At 38.2% G+C, this 27081-nt stretch overlaps 1 protein-coding gene across 1 annotated transcript; it reads left to right on the forward strand.

Moving 5' to 3' along the window:
* Positions 1–44: 44 nt before the first annotated feature.
* Positions 45–27081, forward strand: SMC3 (structural maintenance of chromosomes 3). The gene is made up of 29 exons (XM_069863427.1): positions 45–209; positions 5060–5135; positions 6693–6731; positions 7551–7618; positions 7955–8026; positions 8207–8286; positions 8876–8954; positions 10243–10360; positions 10914–11089; positions 11271–11351; positions 11608–11772; positions 12287–12408; positions 12842–13055; positions 14042–14145; positions 14371–14470; positions 14929–15089; positions 16424–16565; positions 17986–18136; positions 19132–19284; positions 21054–21205; positions 21428–21586; positions 22288–22395; positions 23342–23450; positions 24102–24349; positions 24469–24681; positions 25390–25581; positions 25771–25948; positions 26188–26294; positions 26611–27081. The coding sequence occupies exons 1-29, from the start codon at positions 195–197 to the stop codon at positions 26680–26682; spliced, it is 3654 nt and encodes a 1217-aa protein (XP_069719528.1). The 5' UTR covers positions 45–194; the 3' UTR covers positions 26683–27081.

A 27081-nucleotide genomic window follows, 5' to 3' on the forward strand; every position in this document is an offset into this window, starting at 1 on the left:
ACCGCCTGGTGCTGAATGGTTCGCGCCGGGCCGGGCTGGGGGAGTCTCCGCCGCCATTTTGTTTGCGCGCGGGAGGAGCGGGCGCTGCGCGGGGCGCTGCGGGGCCGCGGGGGCGGCCGGGGTCGCGCCGGGAGGGGACGCTGAGGGCGGGCTGAGCGGTAGCGGGACCGCCGCCTCCCCGATCCTGCGCAGACATGTACATCAAGCAGGTAAGCCTCTGGGTCCGAGCTGCCCGCCCCGCGGCCTGGGCCCGGCCGGCGCTGAGGGGGCTCCGGGCCTGGGGCAGAGCCAGGGCCCGGCCCGCAGCGAGGGGCCGCTGGGGGATAGCGGGCCCGAATCACAGAATGGGTTCGGCTGGAAGGAACATCTAAGCCCATCCAGTTCCATCCCTCTGCCATGGGCAGGGACACCTCCCGCTGGACCAGGCGGCTCAAACCCCGTTCAACCTGGCCTTGAACATCTCCAGGGATGGGGCAGCCAACACTTCTCTGGGCAGCCTGTCCTAATGCCTCACCACCCTCAACGTGAAGAATTTCTTCCTAATGTCTAATCTAAATCTTACTCCTTCCAATTTAAAGCCATTCCCTATTGTCTTATTACTGTATGCCCTTGTAAAAAGTCCTTCCCTAGCTTTCCTTCAGACCCCTTTCAGGTAGTGGAAGGCTGCTCTAAGGTCTTCCCAGAGCCTTCTCTCTTCCAGGCTGAACAACCCAAATTCTCAGCTTGTCCGAGGCTCCAGCCCTCAGATCATCTTCATGGACTCCCCTGGACCTGTTCCAATGGTTTCATATCTTTCTTATGTTGGGGATCCCAGAACTAGATGCAGGTCTCCAGGTGGGGTCTAACGAGAGTAGAGGGGCAGAATAGCCTGGCCACACTTCTTTGCCTGGGCTGCAAGCAAGCATTGCCATCTCATGTCGAGCCTCTTGTCAATCAGCACCACCAGGTCCTTCTCCACAGGGCTGCTCTCAATCACGTTGTTCCCCATCCTGTATTGAAATCACAGATTGTCCCGACCCAGGTGTAGCACCTTGCACTTGGCCCCGTTGAAAGCCTTTGTGTGGTTCGCTGCTGAGGGGAGGCCTCCCCAGCCCGGCCTGCTGTGCAGGCTGGCAGGTGCCTACCCCGTCCCCTGGCTCCCGCAGCGGTTTCCTTCATTGCAGGTGTGAAGTGGTATGGGGAGGTTTTGCGCCTTTTTCATGGACCTTGTGTGTCCCTTTGGACAGGGCAGCCCTGGTGTCCTGGCGCAGTGGGCATGTCAGGGCCAGGAAGGCTCATACCTGAACAAAGAGTTCTCAGCTATCAGGCAGCAGGAGGAAGGAGTTGATTCTCCCCCTCTACTCTGTTCTTGTGAGATCCCACATGGAGCCCTGCATTCTGGAATCTCCAACGTAAGAGGGATATGAGACTGCTGGAATGGGTTCAGAGGAAGCTGTGAAGATGATCAGGTGAATGGAGCACATCTGCTGGTGAGGGACTTTTTACAAGGGTGTGTAGTGATAGGGTGAGGGGGAATGGCTTTAAATTGGAAGGAGCAAGATTTAGATCAGAAATGCTTAACAATGAGGGTGGTGAGGTACTGGCCTAGATTGCCCTGGGAAGCTGTGGCTGCCCCATCCCTGGAGGTGTTCAACGCCACATTGTGTGGGGCTTGGAGCAGGTGTCCCTGCCATGCAGCGAGGTTGGAACTGGATGGGCTTTAAGGTCCTTTCCAACCCAACCCATTCTATGATTCTATCATCTTTCAGCTGTTAAAGCTGTGGGCTCTCTTCTTAAAATTTTTTTTTTTTTGGGTAAATCTTCATGTGGCTTCAGTGAGGAAAAACGTGACTGCATTTGGGGTTTCAATTCAAACTGGTTCTGTCTGCCCCTTCCCCCAGGAGAAACAGCAGTTACTGGTTGTACTGGGATGATGCCTTAGGCTCCTGGCATGGCCCATTAAACCTATTGTAATTGCTGCTAATGTTCAGTTAAAAATAAAGTCATTGTATGGACCTTTTTCCAAACAGTTTTTAAGACCTGAGGAGAAGGTTAATGTTACTTCTGTAGTATAACCCTGCAGTTGTATTGCACCGTATACATCGTATATTGTACATATGGCTGTTTTCATACTGGTGCCTATACATATTGATACAAAGCTAACTATGATTCTTATTTCTTAGTGGCCTCAAAAATTACCTGTCTTTCTGACATGTACGGGCATCGTTGTGAACAAGAATACTTTATCTTGTTTGAAAATGCATGATCTACATAGAAATCAGGTTTTCACCAGCTGTTTGGCTGACTAGGGAGTGTTTCAAATGCTTTTTGGTTGTGTTTTAGTAAGTCACTCTGTCTTTATGGGTGCACACATTGCTTTAAAATCTTTGAATAAGAATTCTTGTTCTCCAGGTTTGAATTGCACAAAAGTTTGTGCTTCTGTAGTAATATCCAAGAAATAATGATTAATTGTTTTTATCGTTTTGTAGAGGCTTTCAGGCTCTTGCGAGAATAAAATAGATTAATTTATTCCAGTCTGGATGTTTTTAGAATATTATAGGTAGATTGTAAAAATGCTAGACACCAATTTTTTTCCTGTGTTACCTTTGAAGGCCTCTGATACTGAGGCAGAGCTTACTAGAAATGTGAAATTCTTTATGTGGCAGATGGGGCAGGCTGATGGGAAGTAGAGGTCTGTGTTCTCAGCCACAGTGACTGGGTAGTCTTCAGTTAACACACTGTCTTAAACTTGCTTTCTGTAGTTTGGTCCATTAAGTTCTGAAGGCCATAATTACTTCCAATACAGTTGTCTTGGATTGAGATCTGAGTATAGTGCAGGTATTCAATAAGAATTGTTTCTTGCCCGAGGAGAGGGAGCATAGACAATTGCCATTCAACAAAGGTTTAGATAAGCAAAGTGTTGGAGGAAGTTACATTGGAAGACTTCCAAAATACCTGGTGATACTAAGATCTGTTGTTTGATGGTCAAGAATTAGTTTTCTGCCTACTTGTGTTCTTAGCTTCAGATTTTGCAAATGAAATAATGGGTCAAAGAGGTTTTGCAAGGAAGATGCGTCTGGGAATGGCTCTGTGATTTCTGACTAAAAGTTAGTTAATGCCTTGAAGTTCCATTTCATTTCAATTTTCATGAAATGCGTGTTTGATTTGCTGTCTGACATGACATTTTCATTCAGTATTAGAGAGATGGTTTTAATCTGTTAGTACAAACAGGTGGTAAGAGGAGTTTTCTGTGATAATCCGTGATAACGGACTGTCACATAATAGGTGAAAAACTTAAGTCTAAATTTGTTATGAATGGATCGGAGCACTTTCTTCTCCCAGTTTTTTGTCTAGTAAAATTTGCAGACTGGATTTTTTTGCCACCACTTATGTACCGCGCTACCAGAATATTACACTGTATGAATGTGGTTCTGCAGGTGAATGTTTCTTGGGTTGCTCAGGTGTGCAGTTAGTATAGGCCTTTGTTGTAGAGGGGGAAGGCTTGCTTTAATATTTACAGTACTGCTTCTCGGTCTTTTACTGGAGGTTTTTATGTGCTTCTTGGATACCAAGTATTTTGCTCATCTTCTGGAACATCGGCTGTTTTAGTACCTGAAGATGGGAGAGACAGGTGATGTTCAGAAAAATAGAAAATGGTGATCACAGAATCACTTGGTTGGAAAAGACCCACAGGATCATCGAGTCCAACGGTTCCTGTCTATCACTAAACCATGCCCCTCAGCACCTCATCCACCCGTTCCTTAAACACCTCCAGGGAAGGTGACTCGCACCCCCTCCCTGGGCAGTCTGTTCCAGTGCCCAGTGACCCTTTCCATGAAAAATTTTTTTCTGATGTCCAGCCTGAACCTCCCCTGGCAGAGCTTGGGGCCATTGCCTCTTGCCCTTTGTGATGGGACCATACACCTCACGAACAAGGTCTAAACAATTTCACATTTTAAACTTTAGCAGTAATAATATTGAGAAGTATCACCTAAGATGTTTTGCTGTCTTCCTGACAAGTAATTCTTAGTTTGTGGTAGCTGTCATGGTGAAACATTGGTATTATTTTAGCAATATCTTGCTTTTGCTGGGGAAGAGCTGGGTAAAGGCATAACAACTAAATGTTAACTCATGTCCTTTTGTAAACGTTCTTGCTGAAAGATGTGCAAGCATCAAAACTTTTCAGGTGGTTGCTGTCTTTCTGATGTCTTACTGAGCAGAGCAAAGCTGCTGTGTAGTCTTTCAGCACAGCTTTGATGTTTGGAAAAGGTTATTAAGTGCTGGAATTTGTGTATGGGAAGTTGGATAAGTTTTGCTTCTGTGCAGAACTGAAGTGTTAGGAACTTGTCACTGTATACCTTGTATGTTACTTGGCCTGACAAACCTCAAATCACTGCTGAAGTGAAATAGTTGAAATTTGACATGCTGCTTCTAGATGACTGTTTGCTGTGTGGCTCCTGAAGTTAATTGCATAGGTTTGTATTTGTCTATTTAGAAAGTGAATTCACTAGAAACAAGGTAGCATGCTTATTTTACTTTTCCCTTTAGGTTTCATGGTAAAACAAAATACGACTATATTGCATGTGAAATAGGTAGTCTGGTATAGCTTTTGCAGTCTGTAATTGCTCTACTTCTGAGAATTTGCAAATAGAATTCTTATGATGTATGTGGATTGCATTATAAAAGTTAAATATAAATCTGGCCCTGCTAGGATAAGTACTTGTTTATGGGGGTTTTCTTTCCTTTATGTAGTTTTTGATGCAAATAAATCTTTTTCTGTGGCTTATGACAAAAGGACTCTTGGAACTCTCTTGCTCACTGTGCTTTGGCCTAGATAAATAGCAGCATCTCTTGTGATGTGGGGAGATAAAGTCTGTTCCTAAAGCAAGTGCTTAGGTGAGGGGGTAAGTGTTGGGATACAAGTTGGTGATCTTGAGCTGGAAGGTTGAAGTGTATGTAGGAAAGGGTGGGGGAAATCAACTGTGTTATAATTGATGTAACTATTCTGTAGAATCTCATAGTTGAAAGCTGCTCAAGAAGGGAGAGAACTTTTGTTGAAATAACTCACTCTTCTCATCAGGTAATCATTCAGGGCTTTCGAAGCTACAGGGACCAAACCATTGTGGACCCATTCAGCTCAAAACACAATGTCATTGGTAAGTTCTGATATTGTCTTTTAACCGTAACTAGAGCTGCACTGTTCTTTCAGATGATGTTCATATTAGAGTTCTTTATAGCTTTTAAAATTCTGCCTACGTGTGCCAACTACGTTTTCTGTTTTGGAAACTTTTTTTAACAGTTGTGTGTAGCATACCACAAGGCATATTCTGCTTACAGCAAAGTAATGCTAGCATTGAATTTTGCTGTGACAATAAGTATGTCTGAGTCCTCAATAACTCAGTGAGGTCTGTAAACTCCATACATGCAGATTTCTAGCACCCAAGACCCTCTTTAAGGGCTGTCCTTGTAGGAACAGTGGCAGAGAATTTGTGTAGGATTCTTTTTTTTGTGGGGTGCAAGTATGGTCGTTCTTGGTAAGTAAGCACACCACTAACTACTATAAACTGCACCGAAGAAGAAGCTCCTCCTTCCTTCAACTTTGGAGGACTGCATTTCTGGCATGTGGACTGTCAAAAAGTATAATCTAAGTTTCAAAGTGTAGTTCAATAAATAACACCCAATATAACAGCATGTTGTTGTCCACCATTCTCATTCCTCGTCCTGTTTTTTGCCGATGGATGCCTCATCCTGTCTTTTCATTTGCTTTGATTTTAGTGATTGTGCAGCAACTTTGAGACTGCTGACCTAACAGAAAACAGTCAATTTTGGACATAAAAACTTAGTAGTTAGGATTTACCCTGAGACTGGAAAAAACGTGACTATGACTTGAATAGCGTGGCCTGTAATGTAATGTTATTTCATCGGGAGCTAAAACTTCGTCAGGGTATTAGCGTTTTCGAATGAGAAAAAAAAAATCTAGCTTCACAATTTTTTTGCCTTTTTAAAGATCTTGTACAATCCCAAGTAGTTTGGGGGGTGAGGTGAATCTGGAGGGCGTGTAGACAGGAAGGGATGAAGTGCCTGGGATGCTTATTGCTACAAGCAGTTTCAAAATGAGTACAGTAGGTACCAGTCTTAAAGGTAAGGCAGTGAGCCTTGCTGAATGAAACTCTTCAGAACTGAGCACTGCAATTACTGTATATTAGCATAGGGCAGTGTTCTTACACTTCTAATTTTTTTAAAATAGAAATAGTACTTCTTCCAGTCCTTTGAAAACAAAACATTGCTGAATTAGCAAGTGAAGTATTAAGGGATTCATGCTTTACCTGGTGTTCATACAGTCAACCTGAATGTACAGGCAAGTGGTTTTTCGTGGTTAAATATAAAAGCAGTGGTGCTAGGACCGACACCTAATATTTAAAAGGAAAATAATTGGAATAAATAGGATCAGTTTAACTGTTATTCTCATTGTGGAGTAGTGTTGGAGTAAGTTGTTGTAATGTGTTTGAGTGGGGAAAGGACTGCTCTCTTGTTCTCGGACAATGACTAAGTGATTCATCTACTAAGTTTGCCTCATTCCCTTGAGATTTTGTTTGGCTGTGTTATATTTGAGTTCTGTTTTGAGTATTTATATGCAGTATTTAATGTACATTGCAATATTAACTTATGTCAGCTTTGTGTTTTCCTGATGTACTTTATGTTTTAATTTTCAGTGGGAAGAAATGGATCTGGAAAAAGCAACTTTTTTTATGGTAAGTGTGGATTTCTTAATATAATAGCATGAGGGGGATGCTGATGGTACCAAGTTTCTATGATTTTGCCAGGGGTTGGTTTGAAAAATGTTGCTTCTCAGCAGGGAGTGGCAGATTGATAATTATTTCACAATGATGAAAGGCAGATCTCAGTGCACTTGTTAAATACTTACCTTTAAATTTTCACTAGTATTTGGCTTTTCTGACTAAGGGCCTTCTAAGATTTTTAAATGGCAAATATTTTACAGGATGAAACTGATTCTAAAAGTCACGGACATTGGAAGCCAATTATGATATTTGAATTTTCTTAAGACACGCTTAGTGGCTGAATTCTGAGCTGGTTCCATAGCAGTATGGGACAGCTTATACAACCTCTTAATGTATGGTTATGTGGGGGATTTTTTGGGGTGGGAGCATCAGTGGAGAAGCAGAGATGCTAGTCAAAGGTGTTAGTGGTCTTTGTGATGATAGTATTTATAGATTGCCAAGTGTTAAGTACTTTAGCATGCAGGCTAGGTTAGCGCTATCGCAGCGTATTTGTAGAGGAAAACTCATGCTACTTGCACAGCAGTGTTAATTCTTATGCAGTGCACTAGTAAGGTAGTGACAGGGAGACTGCTTCAGAGAAATTCTAGTGTACAGCAGGCTGAGTGGCAAAGACCCAGCAGATTAATGTTTTAAATGAAGTAATGAAGAAATATTGTAAGATATTAGCAACGGCATGAATATACTATACAGCGGTAAGCGAGTATGTTTTAAATTAAAGAAACTGCTTAAAGAAAAGAATAAATCTTCTGTGTCTTTACTGTCTTATTACAGCAATTCAGTTTGTTCTCAGTGATGAGTTTAGTCATCTTCGCCCAGAGCAGAGACTGGCTTTGTTGCATGTAAGTGAAGGTGTATAACAAGAAGACTAAAGAATAAACTAATGCAATTGAAAATTACTACAAAAGTGGTAAATTGTTGGGCTGTGCCTATTTTAAGCCAATTGTTTTGTAAGCATCCTTAAACAATTTTTATTTCCCTTTTGGAAAAAGTAACACATTATGCCGGTAAGGCACACCAGTGAATAAAAATATAGGTATTGAATCTTACATAGATACTCTTGATGCTTAAATCCCTAGAATGAAAGGGGAAGTGGGGTTGTCAGGAAAAGGGGAGATAAAAGATCGCAAAATCCTTCTAAGGTTGGAGTTATCTAACCAAATTATCTGCTTTCTTAGGAAGGTACAGGTCCTCGTGTTATTTCAGCATTTGTGGAAATTATTTTTGACAATTCAGACAACAGGCTGCCGGTAAGTTGAATACATTACTTCATGATAACCGTTTCAGACTCTAGTGTCTCTGTAACATATAAGTGTTCAGTATATGGTAACTGCTGTTGAGTCAGTTCTGGGGAAGAGTGCTGTAAACATTCTGTGTTAGTTATACACCTACTGCAAGCAGTTAAATTTAATGGGTTCTGTTTTCTTAAGATTGATAAAGAAGAAGTCTCACTTCGCAGAGTCATTGGAGCCAAGAAGGACCAATATTTCTTAGACAAGAAAATGGTGACGTAGGTACTTCTTTTCCTTAGTTGAATGACGCTAGTAAAATTATGTACTTACATCAAACACTTGCATCTCTAGCCTGAAATAAATTAATTGTCATGATTTCCATGAGCATCTATAATTCAGTTGTGTAATACTGAGTACTGGTAGTTTGACAACAAGGGCATCAGTCTTCGTGCAATACACAGCACATTTGAATTAACAGTTTCATTAACATGGTGTTTAACTGCTTATATAATACTTTTGGGGTTTTTTTTTGTTTGGTTTTTTTTTTTAATGGAAGTTACCAGATATTAAGTTGCTTCATATCCTTCCTTGGAATATCTTTACCTGTATTTGCTTTCTTTTTTAAGGTGCTTCTTTATTGATCTTTTTCCAATGCTATAGTATTTTATGTGTTTTCCATTTTCACTCCCTCATTTCATTTTAGAATTGGCTATTATTAAATAAAGAAACTTTCTCAAATAAAGAAACTTCTTCAAACAAAGCCTGTGTCACACGGTGATTATAGTGTGTGATGTATAGTCTGGGGTACTGAATTTTTGCAGCTGTCGTTTGTACTGTGTTTCTAATAGATTCACAATAACATTTCAGGAAAAATGATGTAATGAATCTTCTTGAGAGTGCTGGATTTTCTCGCAGTAATCCCTACTATATTGTCAAACAAGGAAAGGTAAGATTATTTTTCACAAAGTGTTAGAAACAGTTGTCAGGAGTCTCTTGTGTCCTGGATGTCGAACTTTGGTTAACTTCTGCAATAATTAAACTAAGCCTAAATCCTAACTCTATCTTGTAGACACTGCTTTTGCAACTGTTACTATTTTAGTAGTATGTCGGTTTTAAGAAAAAAGTTTTGATATCTAATGCTGATAATTAGAAAAGGGTTTTTCATGGTAATTATGTGATTTTCCATGTACTTAAATAGAAAGCATACTTAATTCATATGAATATTTCAGTGTAAATTCATAGATTTCTGGGCCTTAAAATGAGGTAGTAAAGTAATTGTAGAGAATTTTAAGAGGCAAAAAATAATGTAAGTGGAGGGTGAATGGAAACATATGGAGGCACCAACACTGATCACAGCAGGGAAAGGGTTCACGGCATGGCCTGTAGCGACTGTTCTTCCTCACCAGACCTTTCAAAGGACACCCGGACCTGGAGACAAAGGACAGCTTACCTGTAATGGCTCACAGGGTGGGGCTCCATGGAGACACTGATAATTGTCAGCTCCTAAAGATCACCAAAAGGCATACTTGAAAGGGGAATGCAGGAGGCTTGAGGAGCATACTGACCCGGTAGTGCAGTCTTTCAAATGTTTGTCAAGCTGTATTTTCCTATAGAGCTGAATGGGCTTCAGCTGGAAAGTCACTTATGTTTAGTAGTGGTGCACATGACTCTTACTGCCAAAGCATACATACTGGTTTTAATATAATACAAATTAGAAACAGTTATGTCCTTATAAAAGGATATAGTCACTGAATTTCTGTTGAAGGAAAGTGAGGTTTACGTCTGCTTTAGTTGTATGACTGATTTAATGTTGGATTAATGAGTGTTTTGTGACCTCAGTTATTTTCAAGGTATGTAACCTCCACGTTTTGGTGTGGTTTTATGGAGGCCTGTAAACTAGTTGGTTTAGCACTAGGACTTAAAACCCCAAGTCTGAGGTTCTCTAAACATAATTTTGAGTGGGTAGCGATTTCTCCAGTTCACAGAATGTTAGTATCTTGAGTTTTAGCAATAGGTGGTAGGCTTTGAAACCGAAATACATTACAAGGAGAGTACTTGGTGTCCTAAAGTAATTGTCTCAAAAAGAAAGCAGTGTAGTATTTACTAGACACCTAAATCTTCCTGCCGCAAGCTCAAGCAAGCTGGCACAGCAAAATGAAATGCAGTCTTTGATCTTTTGTGGTTAGCCATGCATCTAGAGCAGGCTGTTGAAGTCATAGATCTTGGATTTTCAGATCAACCAGATGGCTACAGCTCCTGATTCTCAACGACTGAAGTTACTAAGAGAAGTAGCTGGTACCAGAGTGTATGATGAACGTAAAGAAGAGAGCATTTCACTAATGAAAGAAACAGGTAAAAATAGTTGAAGAAATGGGTGTTTTCTCTTGGTTCCGTTAACTCTGAAGCTTTCAGTAAAGCTAATTGCTAGATAGGTTTTATTTGTGGTACGTTAAATGTTATACAGCATGTCATATTTCCTCCTTGAATTTTAAATATCTCAAAAGGTTTAAAAAGTGATTTCCATGTGTGCTTGTAGTAAAAATTTGTAGCTAGGCTAATAGGGATATTTATATTTGTACTGTTCAAAACACAAGTGATGTCAGCTGACAGTGATCCACAAATCAGGGTAGCTGCTACTATGCAAGCACTAACATTTATGCAGTATAGACTATAATTATTTCAAGTGTGTGAGCCAGGGGAGTACATGCTTGTGTTTCCACACATAACTAGTATCGACGGTTCTGCTGTTACAGTGGTTTTTTGAGGAACTTCTGGATGTGTGTTCTTTTCACATTTTGTAACTGTTGACAAAGAGTTAATCAATTTAGAAGATTGAGTAGCGTTAAAGGTGTGGGACTGCATTACAGTGTTTAACTGAATTTCAATGTTGTCATCTTTTCTAAAGAGGGCAAACGAGAGAAGATCAATGAGTTGTTGAAATACATTGAAGAGCGACTACATACCCTAGAAGAGGAGAAAGAAGAACTGGCTCAGTACCAGAAGTGGGATAAAATGAGGAGAGCATTAGAATATACAATTTACAATCAGGAGCTTAATGAAACCCGAGCTAAGCTTGATGAGGTATATCTTGGCTAATAGAAAATATAATATGAGCTATTGATTTGCTTTTTCCCAACACCTCCTTGTGTTCCTTGGTGGAATCCTGGCAGTGTTCTTAACTAGTCTAACAAAAATTTTCTTGCTGGAACTACTACTAAACCAGATTCTTTCTACCTGAGCTAATGGTGATATTTCCTTACAGCTTTCTGCCAAACGAGAGACAAGTGGAGAGAAATCCAGGCAGCTGAGAGATGCACAGCAAGATGCTAGAGATAAAATGGAGGTAAAAATACTTTTAACAGGGACTCTCCAGAGGTGTGTTTTGCTTTGTAGTGTTTCTTTTTTTTTGGGGGGTGGGGTGGGGGTGGCTGTTTAAAAAACAGTGTTTATTTTTTTTCTATGCTTTTGTCCTGTTGAGAAACAGGAGAAATTTTCCACAATTTTAGTGTATCTTGATCTACACAATGATGATTCGAGTTTTGATAAATACCAAAATGTGCACGCTATGTTTAATATACTACATACTTAAATTTGCATAGGAAATAGAACGGCAAGTTCGAGAACTGAAGACAAAGATTTCTGCAATGAAAGAGGAGAAGGAACAACTTAGTGCTGAAAGACAAGAGCAGATTAAACAAAGGACTAAATTAGAGCTGAAGGCTAAAGACCTGCAGGATGAATTAGCTGGCAACAGTGAACAAAGGGTATGTAACAGTGGCGAAGGCTTGAAATGTTGTTGACATGAGGTGGTATTCTTTTACATTAAAGTTTTTGGTTTAGACTGTGGCCTTTCATTTTCTAAGGGTTTGCTGGACAGATATCTTAATTGTTTGTGATGTCTTCAATGTGCTTATAGGGGATGTAAACAAACTCCTGTGTTACGATACTTTACTATCCTACATGTTGCAAAATCAAGCACCTGTGTATAATTCTCTTGACTGTAATTGCTGTACGTATTGGGAAGGAGTGCCTTGTAGCACTAACTTGAATGAACTCTGTTGTTTGACCAATACAGGCCTTTCTTACTTGCATAGTTTAGCTTCTCTGCTATCCTGATAGGAACTGAATTAACTTCTGTTAAGTGTTGAAACAGCATAGTGTTAGATAAGCAATGACGTCTTAGTCTTACACTTCTAAAGAATAATTTAATTGTATATTTATCTAATAATACAGTTCTTGATATTACGTAACTTTAAATACTCTTTGTTTGACTTTCAGAAAAGACTGTTAAAGGAGAGGCAAAAGCTTCTTGAGAAAATTGAGGAGAAGCAGAAAGAATTAGCAGAAACGGAGCCGAAATTCAACAGTGTAAAAGAGAAAGAAGAGAGAGGAATTGCTAGGTGTGTGGCGTAATAGACCTAGCCACAATGGGGAGTCCAAATGTTTAAAACAAACCCAAGATACTATTAATGCTATCCATATGTGCAATTAATCTCAAGTTGCACTTACTGCTTGAGAATGGGGTAGCTGTAGCTGCATATACTTAGAGATAGTCTGCAAAAAGCTTCCTTTATTGTCTGAGGCCGGGGGGAACAGTGTTTGGTGAACCTAATTTTTAAGCTTAACCACTTCTCTGAGCTCTTATGCATGTCTTGTTTTGTGAAGTCTCTTTGGGTGATTTAGAACAATGCTTTTCTTTTTGTTACTGATTTGGTGCTTAAATTTTAGAGCCTTGTTTGACAGTCTTAGAAAATTCTCATAGTAATTCTTAATGCTTGTTCTTAATAAATAGATTTATTTATAATACGACGTGTCTTTCTCTTCTCAAAATAGGCTTGCACAGGCCACACAGGAAAGAACAGATCTTTATGCAAAACAAGGTCGAGGAAGCCAATTTACTTCCAAAGAAGAAAGGGATAAGTGGATAAAGAAAGAACTGAAGTCTTTAGATCAAGCCATCAATGACAAGAAGCGGCAGATTGCAGCTATACACAAGGATTTAGAGGATACAGAGGCAAACAAGGAGAAAAATTTGGAACAGTACAGTGTAAGTTTTCAGCTTATTACTTCTCAGTATTTTTGAGAGAAGGGTTAAGTGCTCAATCTAATCTTGGACAATCAGACTTTAATGCCTGATTATATGGAAGGTGGAACATTCTGGTGGGGTGGAGTCTAAAAAACCTATTATTGAGAACACTTACAGATCAATTCCTAACTCCATTTAACACTGCATCTAACTTCATGCTATATGTTGACTTTCTTTCTGGTAGTTTCTCCAAAATTTTTGGCCTGAGTTTTCAGGAAGAGTCATAAGTCTGCCTTGCTTTTATCTTATGTTGAACTTCATTTTCTCCTTAAGTAAGATAGACTTATGTTTAGGCTAAGAGTTGCATAGTTCTTTATTGTTCGAAGAGGAGATGTCTTGGGTGAACATGATGAGAGCATGCAAAGTGAGGTTGGAAAAGCTTTGCTATATTTTGAGAACTCAGCTAGTATTCCTGTATGCAGATAACTGTGAAAACATTGAGTGCCAGCCCTGAGCTGCTTTGCAAATAGCAAGTGTTGAGTGAGCGTGGGTAGAATGTCTGTGCATTGGCTTAAACAGCAACAGTAAAGCACTAGCGCTCCTGGTGAGCAGGCTAAGATTTTTTGAGTAATAGCAGGACGACATGGCATACAAGGCTAGTATGTATGTTCTTAGAAAAGTGTTCTTTCAGAACATGATTGCACAGTCATGTGTATGATGGCTTCTGTTTTGATTCGATCTCTTACTGTGACTTGCAGTGATCTATTTCATTGTAATACCCAGACTCACAGCTCAAATCCTTGCAGCCTTGCAATCTACTTGTTCACTTGTTAGTGTTCCCTTACAAAAATGTGTTTATTCTTGGTGCTTTTGCAGTTTGTTATGAATTAGTTAATTCATTCGTAGGAATTGTTTCAGACTTTTAACGAGTAATTTAATGTTGAATAAAAGAAAGGTTTTGAAACACAGAGAGCTCCAGTTTCATACTGTTCTTTTCTTTCTGTTAGAAACTGGACCAGGATCTTAATGAAGTGAAGGCTCGTGTTGAAGAACTGGACAGAAAATACTATGAAGTGAAAAATAAAAAGGATGAACTACAGAGCGAAAGAAAGTTAGTAATTAATTGAAATATGTCTGAATCTCACTTAATGTGAAGGACCCCAACTGTGTAGTTGTTAACATGGCATGTAGGTATGTTTTTGAAATGTAGCCATGTATGAACTCCTGCACTTTGCCTTCCTATTAGATTAGCAGTCTTTAAGAATAATCAATAATAATCATAAAAATCTTTAGATTTTATTCACACTTGAATATTTTAATTACTTTTGTTCTGTAGTTATCTATGGAGAGAAGAAAATGCAGAACAACAAGCTCTTGCTGCAAAGCGGGAGGATTTAGAAAAGAAACAGCAGCTTCTCAGAGCAGCAACAGGAAAGGTAAGATAACCTTGTATTTGACAGTTCCTTGTGGAAGTTTTTCTTCTCATTCTTAAAGGAGAAGTCATAGTCGTATCTGAAAGATGATAGTTAATTCTTTTATTTATAGGCTTACTGTCATAATTAAGAGAAATTATACTTGTAAGCGGAATTTGTCAAATATTTATATCTCTAGAGCTACTTGGAAATTAGTATTGTAAGCTCGAGGTGCTTGAGGAGGGTTAAGGAGTCCAGCTAGAAACGGAATTCTTAATTTTTTTCTGATACCTTTTTGCTTTTAAAAAAAGAAAACCTTGGAAAGTGGCATACTCAAATATGTATGATTCTTCTGCTAGAGCTGTAGGTTAGTTAGCAGGAACTTGGCGAAAAAGGTTATGACTTTCACAAAGATAAAGGTGAAGTAGATATTACTTCTATATCTTTTAATTGCTGTACAATAACGAGCTGTATCTTAACAGGCCATTTTGAATGGTATAGACAGCATAAACAAAGTTTTGGAGCATTTCCGTCGAAAAGGCATAAACCAGCATGTTCTAAATGGCTATCATGGCATTGTGATGAATAACTTCGAGTGTGAACCAGCTTTCTACACTTGTGTTGAAGTTACTGCAGGGAACAGGTAATTATGTGCTCTTTGGCATTACTGAAGTTAAAGCAGCTGCAGTCCTACAGTTTAGTTGTTGGTAACAGTTACTACTGAAAATTTTATCCTTTTAAGCTTGAGCTCTTGTCCTTTTTTGTCAAAGCGCCTTCTATATAGCATGGCCAAACTGCTGCTTCTTCAAGGAGCACCCAAGAAGAATTTTGCTAATTTAAGAATTATTTTGTCTGAAAAAAACTAAACCAAAGGCATATAAAAACTCTCCCAAAAGGCCCCACGTCCATTGTCCTAACACTTAGCTTCACCATCTCTACTACTGCTAAGTTACATTCAATATAGTTGGACTTCATCTTCTGATGTAGAGGATTCTGCAGTAAGAAGTGCTGATGTTTTAGTGATGACAGTCCACAAGAATTATTTCACTTACGCTAGAAAGTCTCATGGATGAGGATGAGCTGTCAAAACCTGCTATTTCAAAGCTCTCTGAAAAAACTAGAGCATTAGCGAATCTGTGTGTAAGGTGTATTCCAGACGTCAGTGCCTGTTGGGTCATTCGCCACTTACTGCAGCATCTGACACTTCCAATTAATTTAAACCGTCTTTTTATGTGATCAGTCCCTGTTCCGGTCAATGAGTAGTCATGCAAATTCTTGTTTTAATAGAAGTGTATATACTGGCATATGGGTAGGAAAAGAGAACAGTAGTGACATAATCTTGCAAATTATCACACAGAATTGTTGATGCTACCGCAATTTGAAGTGCACTCCCTCATCTGAAACATCTGTGTCTGTGTGAAGAATGTCTCTTCAAAGTGCTTCACAGTTCTTTCTGAATCCTGTTACTCCCCATAGTTCGGGACTAGCATCAGAGGGACTGAAACAAGTGGTCTGTCTTTTGCAAGTTGAACTACAGTTCGTTTGTTACTGCTTTTGACCGTCACACACACGGAGACAGATGTAGTCTCTGTTTCTCTTGGTTGTGTACAGAGGCATAAGATGCAAACTCAGTAAATCTATGCAACGAGGGCTGAATATTGACTGTTGAAATGGTATGGAGGACAGAGGTTTACAGTTGGACCAAAAAAGTCTGTGTACACAGTGACACCGTATGCGTACTGAGCTGCTCTTGTGACTAGAGGGTGGAATGTAAAATTCTTGGCTGATCCCATTTTAATGAAAGTGAACAGAGTGTATCCATTTGGTTATTCTAAGGCACAGACTTGAAGAGAAAATGCCATGCAGCTTTATATTGATATGTTATTTAATTATACCTGCGTGCTTACTGTTTCATACCAATATATTAGTACTCTTAGCATAGTAAAGTTTTGCTTGTCTTTTGGGCTTGTTAATTAGGTTGTTTTATCACATTGTGGATTCTGATGAGGTCAGTACAAAGATCTTAATGGAATTTAATAAAATGAACCTTCCTGGAGAAGTTACTTTCCTCCCTTTGAACAAGCTGGATGTTCGAGATACTGCTTACCCGGAGACTAATGTGAGTTAGAGTTCCTTTTGAACCTTCCACTGCTTCCTAGTTGCAAAGCCTCCTGTTTTTAATTGTATGCGTATATTGCTTGTTGCCCTCCAACTTGCTTTGCTGTTGAATGTCTGCAATTAAATTCTACTAGTAATATATGCTTGTCAACATAAAAAAACTCTGTTCAGTGAAAGTACTTGCTTCCCTGCCAAGTATTTCCTCTTTGAAGTTTAACTTTATCTTCCAAGTAGGTAGGGGATACTTAAAAGAAGTAGAATTTTTTTGTAACGTGATAATCGACAGTTACCTAAATTACCGAACTATAATTCTTCAAGCCGAATACTGCCACGGACAAAAGGTGAAGAGGAGGATATAGTCATGTTACAGCTGCGGACAATGTCTTGTAGTTAGTGGAAATGAGTTATTTTTTATATTTAAAACTGTGTAAGTAAATATTTGGTGACAACCATTAAAAAGTAGTTCTGAAATAGATTTCAAGAAGGTATCTGCTCTTGCTTGGAATTTTAGTAATGAATTAATTGGGTAAGTGTTAACTGTTTCCTACAGTAACCATGGTAGAATGAGTACTTTAAAAATACATCTTTGTTTTTCCTCACATAAACACAGGAAAAAATAAATAGGAAGCAATCAGAGGTGCTTGAGGTGCTAAGTGTTTAGGTTTAGTGTTTGATAGGAGTGGTTGGACTCGATGATCCGGTGGGTCTCTTCCAACCTGGTTATTCTATGATTCTAATGTGCTTGTTTGGGGAGAGGCATTAGTATTAAAACTGTTAATGTTTGTGTCCTGTTCTCTACGGAAAAGATTACATTTTTGGAGGGAAAAACAGTTACTGACAATCTATGATACTTACTCAAATTGTTTCAGCAGCAATTTAATGCTGGGATGAGATTCCTTGCAGACTTTTGGTTGACTTAAGGCTCAAGCCTACCTGTTAAAAGCTAAAATTGCAAAATCTTGCACTTGATTTCCTTAGAGTGTTTATGTGTTTGTCTTGGGAGTGTTCGGTCAGGGTGTCATCTGTCTACCAACTTGTGGCTGTTTATTGTCAAAGTATCATTCACAGTGTTATGCTTTGAGTTCAGGGTTTGACATCCTGATAAATAAATAATATATATAAAATTAAATATTTTTTTTGGTATATATGTTAAAACATAATAATATAAATGATTATAGACACAACTCCAAAAGTCTCATTCTGGAAGTTTGACTGTGAAGCCAATGTTAATATTGAAAGAATTTGAGATATACTGAACTTCTAGAACTTTTGTTATAAGGCTATAGTGTATCCTTTTCTTTCCTCTTGATGGTAGTTTCTTTTTCCCAGGGCTGTCTTGGATTCTGTATATTAATTAGGTGCAATATACTTGCCATATTTATGTCAATATGCTCTTCTCATTAAAATTACTGTCACTTCAGGATGCCATTCCTATGATCAGTAAACTGAGATACAATCCAAGATTTGACAAAGCTTTCAAACATGTTTTTGGAAAGACTCTGATTTGTCGTAGCATGGAGGTGTCTACCCAGCTAGCCAGAGCTTTCACTATGGATTGTATTACTCTGGAAGGTAAATACTGCAATTTTATAAATTATTTATTGTAAAAATGGGATCTTTGCTCATTGAACATGGTCTGTTGGTGTTGTCAGAACAAGAGTATTTTAAATAATAATGTACTTGACTGAGATGTACTTGGTTGCACTTGGTTAAATACTGTGCTTAAAAATACAGAATTTCTTCACAAGCCGTTGAATTTTCTAATAATACACTTGTTAGTAGTCATGTATCTCTGTCCTGAGAATTGTAAAGCAGATTAGGTTTGTTTTCATCTAATTTGTTATATCCAGTTTAATAGGTTTTTGTTGTCCTAGAGTATCTGTAATGTTTTCCACAAACTTAAACCACTGCTTAGGGTGCAAGTGTTTGGCCTTAACTGATAAGTACAGGGTGAATTTTTTGGTGTACCAGACACATTAACATGTTTTTATGTTCTGTGAAATAGTGTGTTTCTTGTTATGTGCCTGTTCCTGCAAGGCAGATTCCCTGCAGGCTTATTGTAGTCTTTGTCCCTTAAAGTCAATCTGAAAAATTCCTAAGGATGTCTGAGGAGGAAATGATTAATTTTTAGTAACAACATACTCTATAAGCCACAGATGCTGCTAATTACTCAGCCTCTCTTTTGTTTTCTCCCTCACAGATCATCTGTGGGGTTTTTTTTAAACTAGTAGTACTAGGCATTTGCATTTTTCCCTTAATATAGGTATTTTTTCCTTCAAGCTGTGTGGTTTTAGAAGTTAGGTAAAAAATATGAGCAAATGCCTAAAGGAGATCGTAGCAGTTTGTGTTGGGCTTGATAAAGGAAATACACTTTAAATTGAATACAGAAATATGTATTTTCCTAATTATTGTAAACATACACTTGTGATTGCTGATACTGTTGCAGCGCTCCTGTAGGTTAGGTGAAATGTTCTAGTTAACCTGCTAAACAGTATTATAGAAACTGCTCTGAACATTACGGAGAGCATGTAGCATGCATTTTATATCTTACCCTGTTGTGCTTTTAGGTGATCAAGTCAGCCATCGTGGTGCTCTGACTGGAGGTTACTATGACACAAGGAAATCTCGGCTTGAGTTGCAAAAAGATGTTAGAAAGGCAGAAGAAGAACTTGGTGAACTTGAAGCAAAGCTCAATGAAAACTTACGCAGAAACATTGAAAATATCCTTTTGTTGTTCTTGGGAAAGGATGGTATGATGCAAAGCTTTTGTTTTGTGGTTTCAGTAATAGATGAAAAACAGGACACTGACTTTTGTTAGTGTTACTTATTAGCTGTGGTGTTCGTTTTCACTGTTCCTTGTGCAGCCTCCTTCTATGTTTTACTGTAGGGATTTTGGTAACAAAGAAATAGGTGATTAAAAAGAAACAAGCAAAACCCCTGTATTGGTGTACAAGCAGTGAAAAGGAACATATTTTAAACCAAATACGTATGTGTCTGAATTGCATTCTTATTTAAAAATCATTTTTAGATCAATGCATATAATTAAGAAATAGTTTCTGCACCACTGCTGTTAATTTTTTGGTTAAACTTCCATTATTTGGAAACTTGACTGAGAAATAGTAATTGAAGTGCACCATGTCCAATGGTTTTGCTTCAGAGAGCAGCTGGCACTGTAGGCTTTAGGAAAAAAGGGCTTTAGTATAATCTGTCCCCATTAAAATTTGCTCTTGATCTTTAAAGCTTAAAGATGGAGTGTAGACCCTAAACTATGAGGCTCTCTATTCTTTCCTAGAGTTTGTTATAGTAACTACTATAACCAGATATTTTTGTTACCTCTGTTAATCTTCACTGCCTCTCCTGACTCATGTTGTATTTTTAGTACTTGTGTACTGAATTGGTGTGTTACATAGTCCGCATGCTGTGGGGAGGAGGTGGAGAGCATTGTATTATTAAATTCTGAGTTGCTTGACAGACTAATTTCAATGCTAATCCCAGTGTACATTGTACAAGGAGCCTGCCTTTTGTATCTAGGAATGGGAGCTTAAATATCCGCTGCTTGTAGTCAAATTCCCCACTTACCTGTTGGACGCTTAGGTTTCTGTTTAACTTAACTTTTAACTAGGGCATTTAATTTTGGAACAGAGAAATCTTTCTTGCTCCCATTTAAGTCAAAATCCTTACGCCTGAGTTTCTTTTTGAGGAGGGATCTGTAGAGGTTGTAGGTAGCATGCTCAGCTAACTGGTAGAAATTCCTAGGTGGCATACTGTTCAGCTGTGGATCAGCAACTGTAACGAGCTGTTGCGGCAGTCTGGCAGTACCTTTTAGGATATACCACGGACATCAGTTGTTTTGAAAGTAAAATATCCATTCCTGCTTTCTGTTCTGTAGCTCATTCCATTTTTGCAAAATGTTTTAAGTATGTAGTGAAGTGTTTTACTGTAACTTCTGCTTCGAGGAATTATTAATTTTAGGGCACTTAAGTTGCTGGTTTAATACATACATTCTAATAGGAGTAACATGAGGTTAGCAATTCAAGGTGAATTAAAACAGAAGACTCTGCAAGCCCTGCAATATTACTTAAGCCATTCTATTAAAACTATCGTGAACAAATGAAAGGTTTGGTTTCAGAATTGAGTAAGGGCTAACTATATTGTTGTACTATTTCTTTTAAATGTAGACATATTCTCTTCTGTGTTTTGTAAGATTACTAATTCACACTTATCCCTGTGTTGTTCTGACTGCCACGGTGTGAACCTCACAGCTAAACGACCTTTTATTGTTTGTTCTTGGTATTGATAATGGTGTTCAAGGTTACTTTTATTGATGGTTCTTTATTTCTCCTGTGCAACTGAATATTTGGGGGGCGGGTTGTTTTCGTGGTGTTTCTTTTTAGCAGCTGAATATGCTGAAGGGAATAAATATTGAAAGTACTGATAGATGTAGAATGCATTTTGAAACAAGAACAGAGTTTTCCTTAGCCCATGGTATGGATTAATAATGAGATTGACCAGCTAATGAACCAAATGCAGCAAATCGAGACACAGCAGAGAAAGTTCAAAGCCTCTCGAGACAGTATTTTGTCAGAGATGAAAATGCTGAAGGAGAAAAGGCAGCAGTCTGAAAAGACGTTTATGCCTAAGGTACAGTATGGGGATATTGAAAGCTGTTACTGGTTTTATATTAATTGTTTCATTAATGTTACTGATAAATTTGCCTTCCTTTCTGGTTAACATCATAATTTGAAATATGTAAAGGTAACTAGAGATGTCACAAAAAAAATGTTTATATAAACATAAAAATGAAATTCAGATAAATCTGCAGATTGCTCTGAGGAATGATTCTGTCTAATATTTGTTCCAAAGCAACGCAGTTTGCAGAGCTTGGAGGCAAGTTTACATGCTATGGAGTCAACTAGAGAATCATTAAAAGCAGAACTGGGGACTGATTTGTTGTCTCAGCTCAGTCTTGAAGATCAGAAACGTGTGGATGCTCTTAATGATGAAATTCGACAACTACAGCAAGTAAGGAAATAAAAAAATCTTGCCATTAGATGTGATATCTTCCCAATAAATTTGTTTCTGTCCCTTTTGTATGAAAAGTCACTTATGATCAATATAGTGTAATTAAAGTAATGTTTCATCAGAAGTAGCTAGGCATGTTACGGTTTATCTCATCCACAAAGTGCATTTGCATGTTTTTCTCAAGAGCTGGGTGAATTTTGCTAGCTGTATAGAGTGAGGATTATGGCTGGTTGTGTTTTAATCATCACAGTTTCTTGTGCCTGCTCTTGGACTAACAATAAATACAAATAGATAAAATCTGAAAGGAATGATGCTGTGTGGGAAAACAAAGTAATGCCTGTAAGCATGTCCTAGGAGATACAAAACCTAAGGTTTTGTCTGACACTCATGTTGTTGAAAAAATACTACTTACATAAACACAGAAGAGCTTTAGAGAGGATAAGAACTGGATTCAGGTGCCAATACAGTTTCTTAAACTTAGTGATTTGCATGGTTGACTTTTACACTAGGGAGCTGCAAAAGTATTTATGGCTTGGTTCTTTCTGCCTGTTGAAGTTAGACCAATAAAGAGTTGTGTGATACTTTAATACACGGAATTGTGTGAAAAGTGGATTTTTTTGTATCTCTTAATTTTTTTAACAATGAAAAGAGAGTTGTGTAGGAGTCAGTTAAGGCAATTAATGCGCTTCTTTTTTTTTCAGGAAAACAGGCAACTTTTAAATGAAAGGATTAAACTAGAAGGCATTATCACAAGGGTTGAAACATATCTCAATGAGAATCTGAGAAAACGCTTAGACCAAGTGGAACAAGTAAGGATTTTTTCTTAAATGTACTTTTGCTATCTGTTTTTTGTTTATTTCCAGCACTTTAATGTGTATTAATCGTTTTATAAATACTCATTCATTACCTTGTATTATTTGTAGTGGGTTTTGCTTCCCTATATCTAAGCTAAGTAGTTTACTTAAATTTCAGTGCAGTATTTTAGGCATGTGAATTTTTGGCAGAAATCCTACTCTAAATACACAGCCTATGTATGAGGTCTGACACAAAAAAACTAAGACTAACCTGATGCTTGGGAACCAAGAGTAGGAGGGGAGAGACAGAAGGGTGGTTATAGGGTGTGTTCTGACATGTCATAGGAGACAAGGCTCAACTCGATTGTTTCACTCTGCATGAGTGGATGTGTGTTCAGATACAGACGTGTTCTTACCCTCAGTCAGAAAATGTCAGTGTGGAAGAGTGAACAGTGAGTTAGCATCAAGTTTACATCAAGTTTCTAGTGAAACTGAAGAAATTTGCAGTGTAAACCTTTTCAGTTATTTACTGAAGCTTACAGTGAAGAGATCCCAAAGATCCTGTAGGTGCTCACAGGAACCCTTTTTTTTGTTGGTAGCAGGTGTGAAACCAAAACTGACTGAGACCCTCAACAGCTTTTCAGAAAGTGATCTGTGAAATTGCTTTGAAGGTTGGCAGCATCATATGCAGCCTTGTCAAGTCAGAAGGGAACTGTTTTGAAGGTGATCGTAGTTGATTTTCTTAAGAGATACAGGCAGTCTTAATTTTTTTTGTGTCTGACCTCGTGTAAATAGAGACCTCATAATGATACATTTCTTTGAAGATTTAACTGTTCTCTAAAACTTTACTATGTTATTTAATACAGTTTTCCGCAGAGTAGCAGAAGAGAACTTGTTTGTCTGGCTTATACTTTTGTTCCCCTCCATGCTGAAGCTTGGTGGCATTTACTTTGTCCCATAGGAACTGAATGAGCTACGAGAAACAGAAGGGGGCACAGTTCTTACTGCCACAACATCGGAACTTGAGGCTATCAACAAACGTGTGAAGGACACACTGGCACGGTCAGATGGTTGGTAGCTTCATTTTATCAAAGAAAAATCTCCAGGGTTTTGAAAGTCCATACATACCATAGTTTTGTTCAGATATAGACCATAATGTGAGAAGTAATCATGAATTTCAAATATCCTGTAGTAGTTACATAGTGTGTAACAACTTTTTGGAACTTAACACCAAAAGATAAGCAAAACAAGATTTTGCTTACGTTGTACTTGAGTGAAGGTGTCCACAACTGCACGCTGCAGTAGCAGTGAGGATGTGCTGGTGATAACGGACTTCTGGCTTCAGGGCATCGTCCTTTTGAAGCAACCTTCATATAGGCATGATCTGGTCTTGAATTTTGTCTAACCTATATAAAACATTTATTAATAAGTTTCTGTCACATAGGAAGTAGTACCTGTATGACTCAAATATTTTTTTGCTACATTTTCTAGGCTTTAACAATATGACCCTAGTATGTTTTTTAGGGGCTTGACCATATTCTCCTGGGGAAGATAAGAGGGATTTCCAGCTTTTTGTCTTAAAAGTAACCTTCTGTCCTTAATACGTCTTTTCCTTTAGAGTATTGTTTTGTTTTGTGAATAATTGACTGGATAATTGCTGATTTTATGAAGGCATGTAAGACTTACCTCTCTGGGTTTTTTGTTCTCCCCCAATATCTCAGATCTGGATAATTCTATTGACAAAACCGAAGCAGGAATTAAAGAGCTTCAAAAGAGCATGGAACGCTGGAAGAATATGGAAAAGGAGCATATGGATGCCATTAACCACGACACAAAAGAGCTTGAAAAAATGACCAACAGGCAAGGCATGCTTCTCAAAAAGAAAGAGGAATGCATGAAGAAAATCCGAGAGTTGGGTTCACTTCCGCAGGAGGCTTTTGAAAAGTATCAGACTTTAAGTTTAAAGCAGGTAATAAGTGTTCTTAGTGTCATGTTTCATGACCAAAAATATTAATGTCGCGTACATTTTGAGTGTCAGATCTAGCTAGAATTGCAAGTCACTGATATGTTAATATTTTCTGGTTACAGTTATTCCGCAAACTGGAGCAGTGCAATACAGAGCTGAAGAAATACAGTCATGTTAATAAAAAAGCTTTAGATCAGTTTGTGAATTTCTCAGAGCAGAAGGAAAAACTGATAAAAAGGCAAGAGGAATTGGACAGAGGCTACAAATCCATCATGGAGCTGATGAATGTCCTTGAGCTCAGGAAATATGAAGCTATTCAGCTGACTTTCAAACAGGTAACAAAATAGCAACAATTGTAAAGACACTGGTGATGAAATCGCGTCCCTTTATGTAGCAGCTATATTGGGAGAAGCAGATTTCAAGTAAATTTGTTCTATAATAGTAGAAGGCAGTATTGTATAACATCAGGTCTGTGGGTTTTTTAAAATACTGAAAAAGAAACAGGCTAGTTTTTAATAGATGCTCATCTTGGTTCTGTTACAATGCTGTACTTTAAACCTCTTAAATACTTCCTTTCTGATGAGTTTCTTTGTACTATGTACAACCACCCTTTCTGGGAAATGTCTGGTAATAAGTTCTGCACAAAATCCATTCTCCAGACTTAGTGATGGTAATTCCTAACATTAACAAAGGATTTTAACTATGAAGTACATGAAGTCTTCTCTTAAAGGTCATGTGTTCAATAAATTTCTCGTCTGAAGTCTACTGGAAGAAATAATACTTGATTTTCATGCTTTTCTATGTTTTAATTCTATCGTTTTCTTGAAAAAAAAGTGAAAATTCTCATACTACACGAACAGTTGTCTTCGGTGCTTTAAACCAAAGTCTGTATAGCATGTTACTCACTTCTTCTTGTGCTTAAGAACGAATGTGGATCTCTGCTTTGAAGCATGTACTTGGCATAATCATGTAAAACCAGCTGTTGTCCGCAGTTGTTTTCATTATGTAAAGTTGAGCTGGTGTATTGACTGTTTCTTTTTCAGGTGTCAAAAAATTTCAGTGAAGTATTCCAGAAGTTAGTCCCTGGTGGCAAGGCCACATTAGTGATGAAGAAAGGAGATGTGGAGGGCAATCAGTCCCAGGATGAAGGCGAGGGCAGCACTGAAAGTGAAAGGGGATCTGGATCTCAGAGCAGTGTTCCATCTGTAGACCAGTTCACTGGAGTTGGCATTAGGGTAAGGAAGAAGCTTTGTGTTTCAGTACTCCGAACTTTCATGTAGGTTGCCTTTGAATTATATTTTTAAAAGGCTACTTTTAATTGGTCCTGTTATATATATTTTTATATATATATATATACTGTTATATGTAATAGGAAGTTACGTCATGATTTAGAAGTTTGAAATTGTCTTGCATTGTTTTCTTAGGTATCGTTCACAGGGAAGCAGGGTGAAATGAGAGAAATGCAGCAACTTTCAGGTGGACAGAAATCCTTAGTGGCCCTAGCCCTGATATTTGCTATCCAGAAATGTGATCCAGCTCCATTTTACTTGTTTGATGAAATTGACCAAGCCTTGGATGCTCAGCACAGAAAAGCTGTTTCAGGTAACTACCTATATTCATACTCACATGGTACTAGAATTAGTGATAACGTTTAAAAACCTGGTATGGATCCTTTCTTGATTTATAGGTGTTGTGGTTGTGTGCTTGCTTGTTTGTGTTTTTAATAACGAGACCTGTATTTTGAATGAGGAATAGCAAGGTCTTTGACTATCTCCTATTTAGACATGTCCTACTTCATTGAGAAGATTACATTAAAAAAGAATTCTTGTGTTGTCTTTTAGATATGATTATGGAACTAGCTGAACATGCTCAGTTTATTACAACAACGTTTAGGCCTGAACTGCTTGAGTCAGCTGACAAGTTTTATGGTGTTAAATTCAGAAACAAGGTAAATAATACATTTTAGTTATGGTGTTTACTGAGAACATTACCAAGTTTTGCATTTGAGACTCGAAAGTCAAATTGAATGTGAATCAGTCTTATTTCACTGATGGGTTTCTATTTATATCACAGTCTTGTGGAAAAGTTCTCTCCTTCCTGAAACAAGAATTTAAGTGTCTACAGATCTCCCTTTGCATGTTCTTCAAAGGAAATAAGAAATTTATCATAGACCTGTTGCTGAATCCTGGAGCATTTAGGAAAAAAGCTTGTCTAAATCTGCAGGAGGTACTATAGTAACTCTGTACTTCTTTTTGTTCCACCAGGTTAGTCATATTGATGTGATCACAGCAGAAATGGCCAAAGACTTTGTAGAAGATGACACCACGCATGGTTAAATGAAATTGTACCTACTGCTCGTTTGAAAGATGTGTATAGTGCTATGTTTATGCCAGGGACTTGTAAATTTAAAATATGAAGTATTTGGTCCTTGTTTAAAATAGTTTTTGAACATAGATTTTAACCAAGACCCCAGAAGGCTTAGTTTCAAAGGAGCTTGAGTATCTGTTTTGTCTCTGTTGCTGTATTTTATAAGATAATTGTTAATGTTACCTTTATACAGTACCTGTAGTTTGGAAATTTTATTCTCTTCCCTAAATCTTTTGTAAAATGTATGTTGCTGTTTTAATGCTTTTCAGAAAGTGCTAGTTATTACTTAAGTATAATTTTATCATTTATATTGCCTCACATGTTTTTTTTAATGGCTTCAATTAAAATAATTGCTTTTATCGCTGGAA

Source organism: Phaenicophaeus curvirostris, chromosome 9 (genome assembly GCF_032191515.1).
Source record: "Phaenicophaeus curvirostris isolate KB17595 chromosome 9, BPBGC_Pcur_1.0, whole genome shotgun sequence".
Lineage (NCBI taxonomy): Eukaryota > Metazoa > Chordata > Aves > Cuculiformes > Cuculidae > Phaenicophaeus > Phaenicophaeus curvirostris.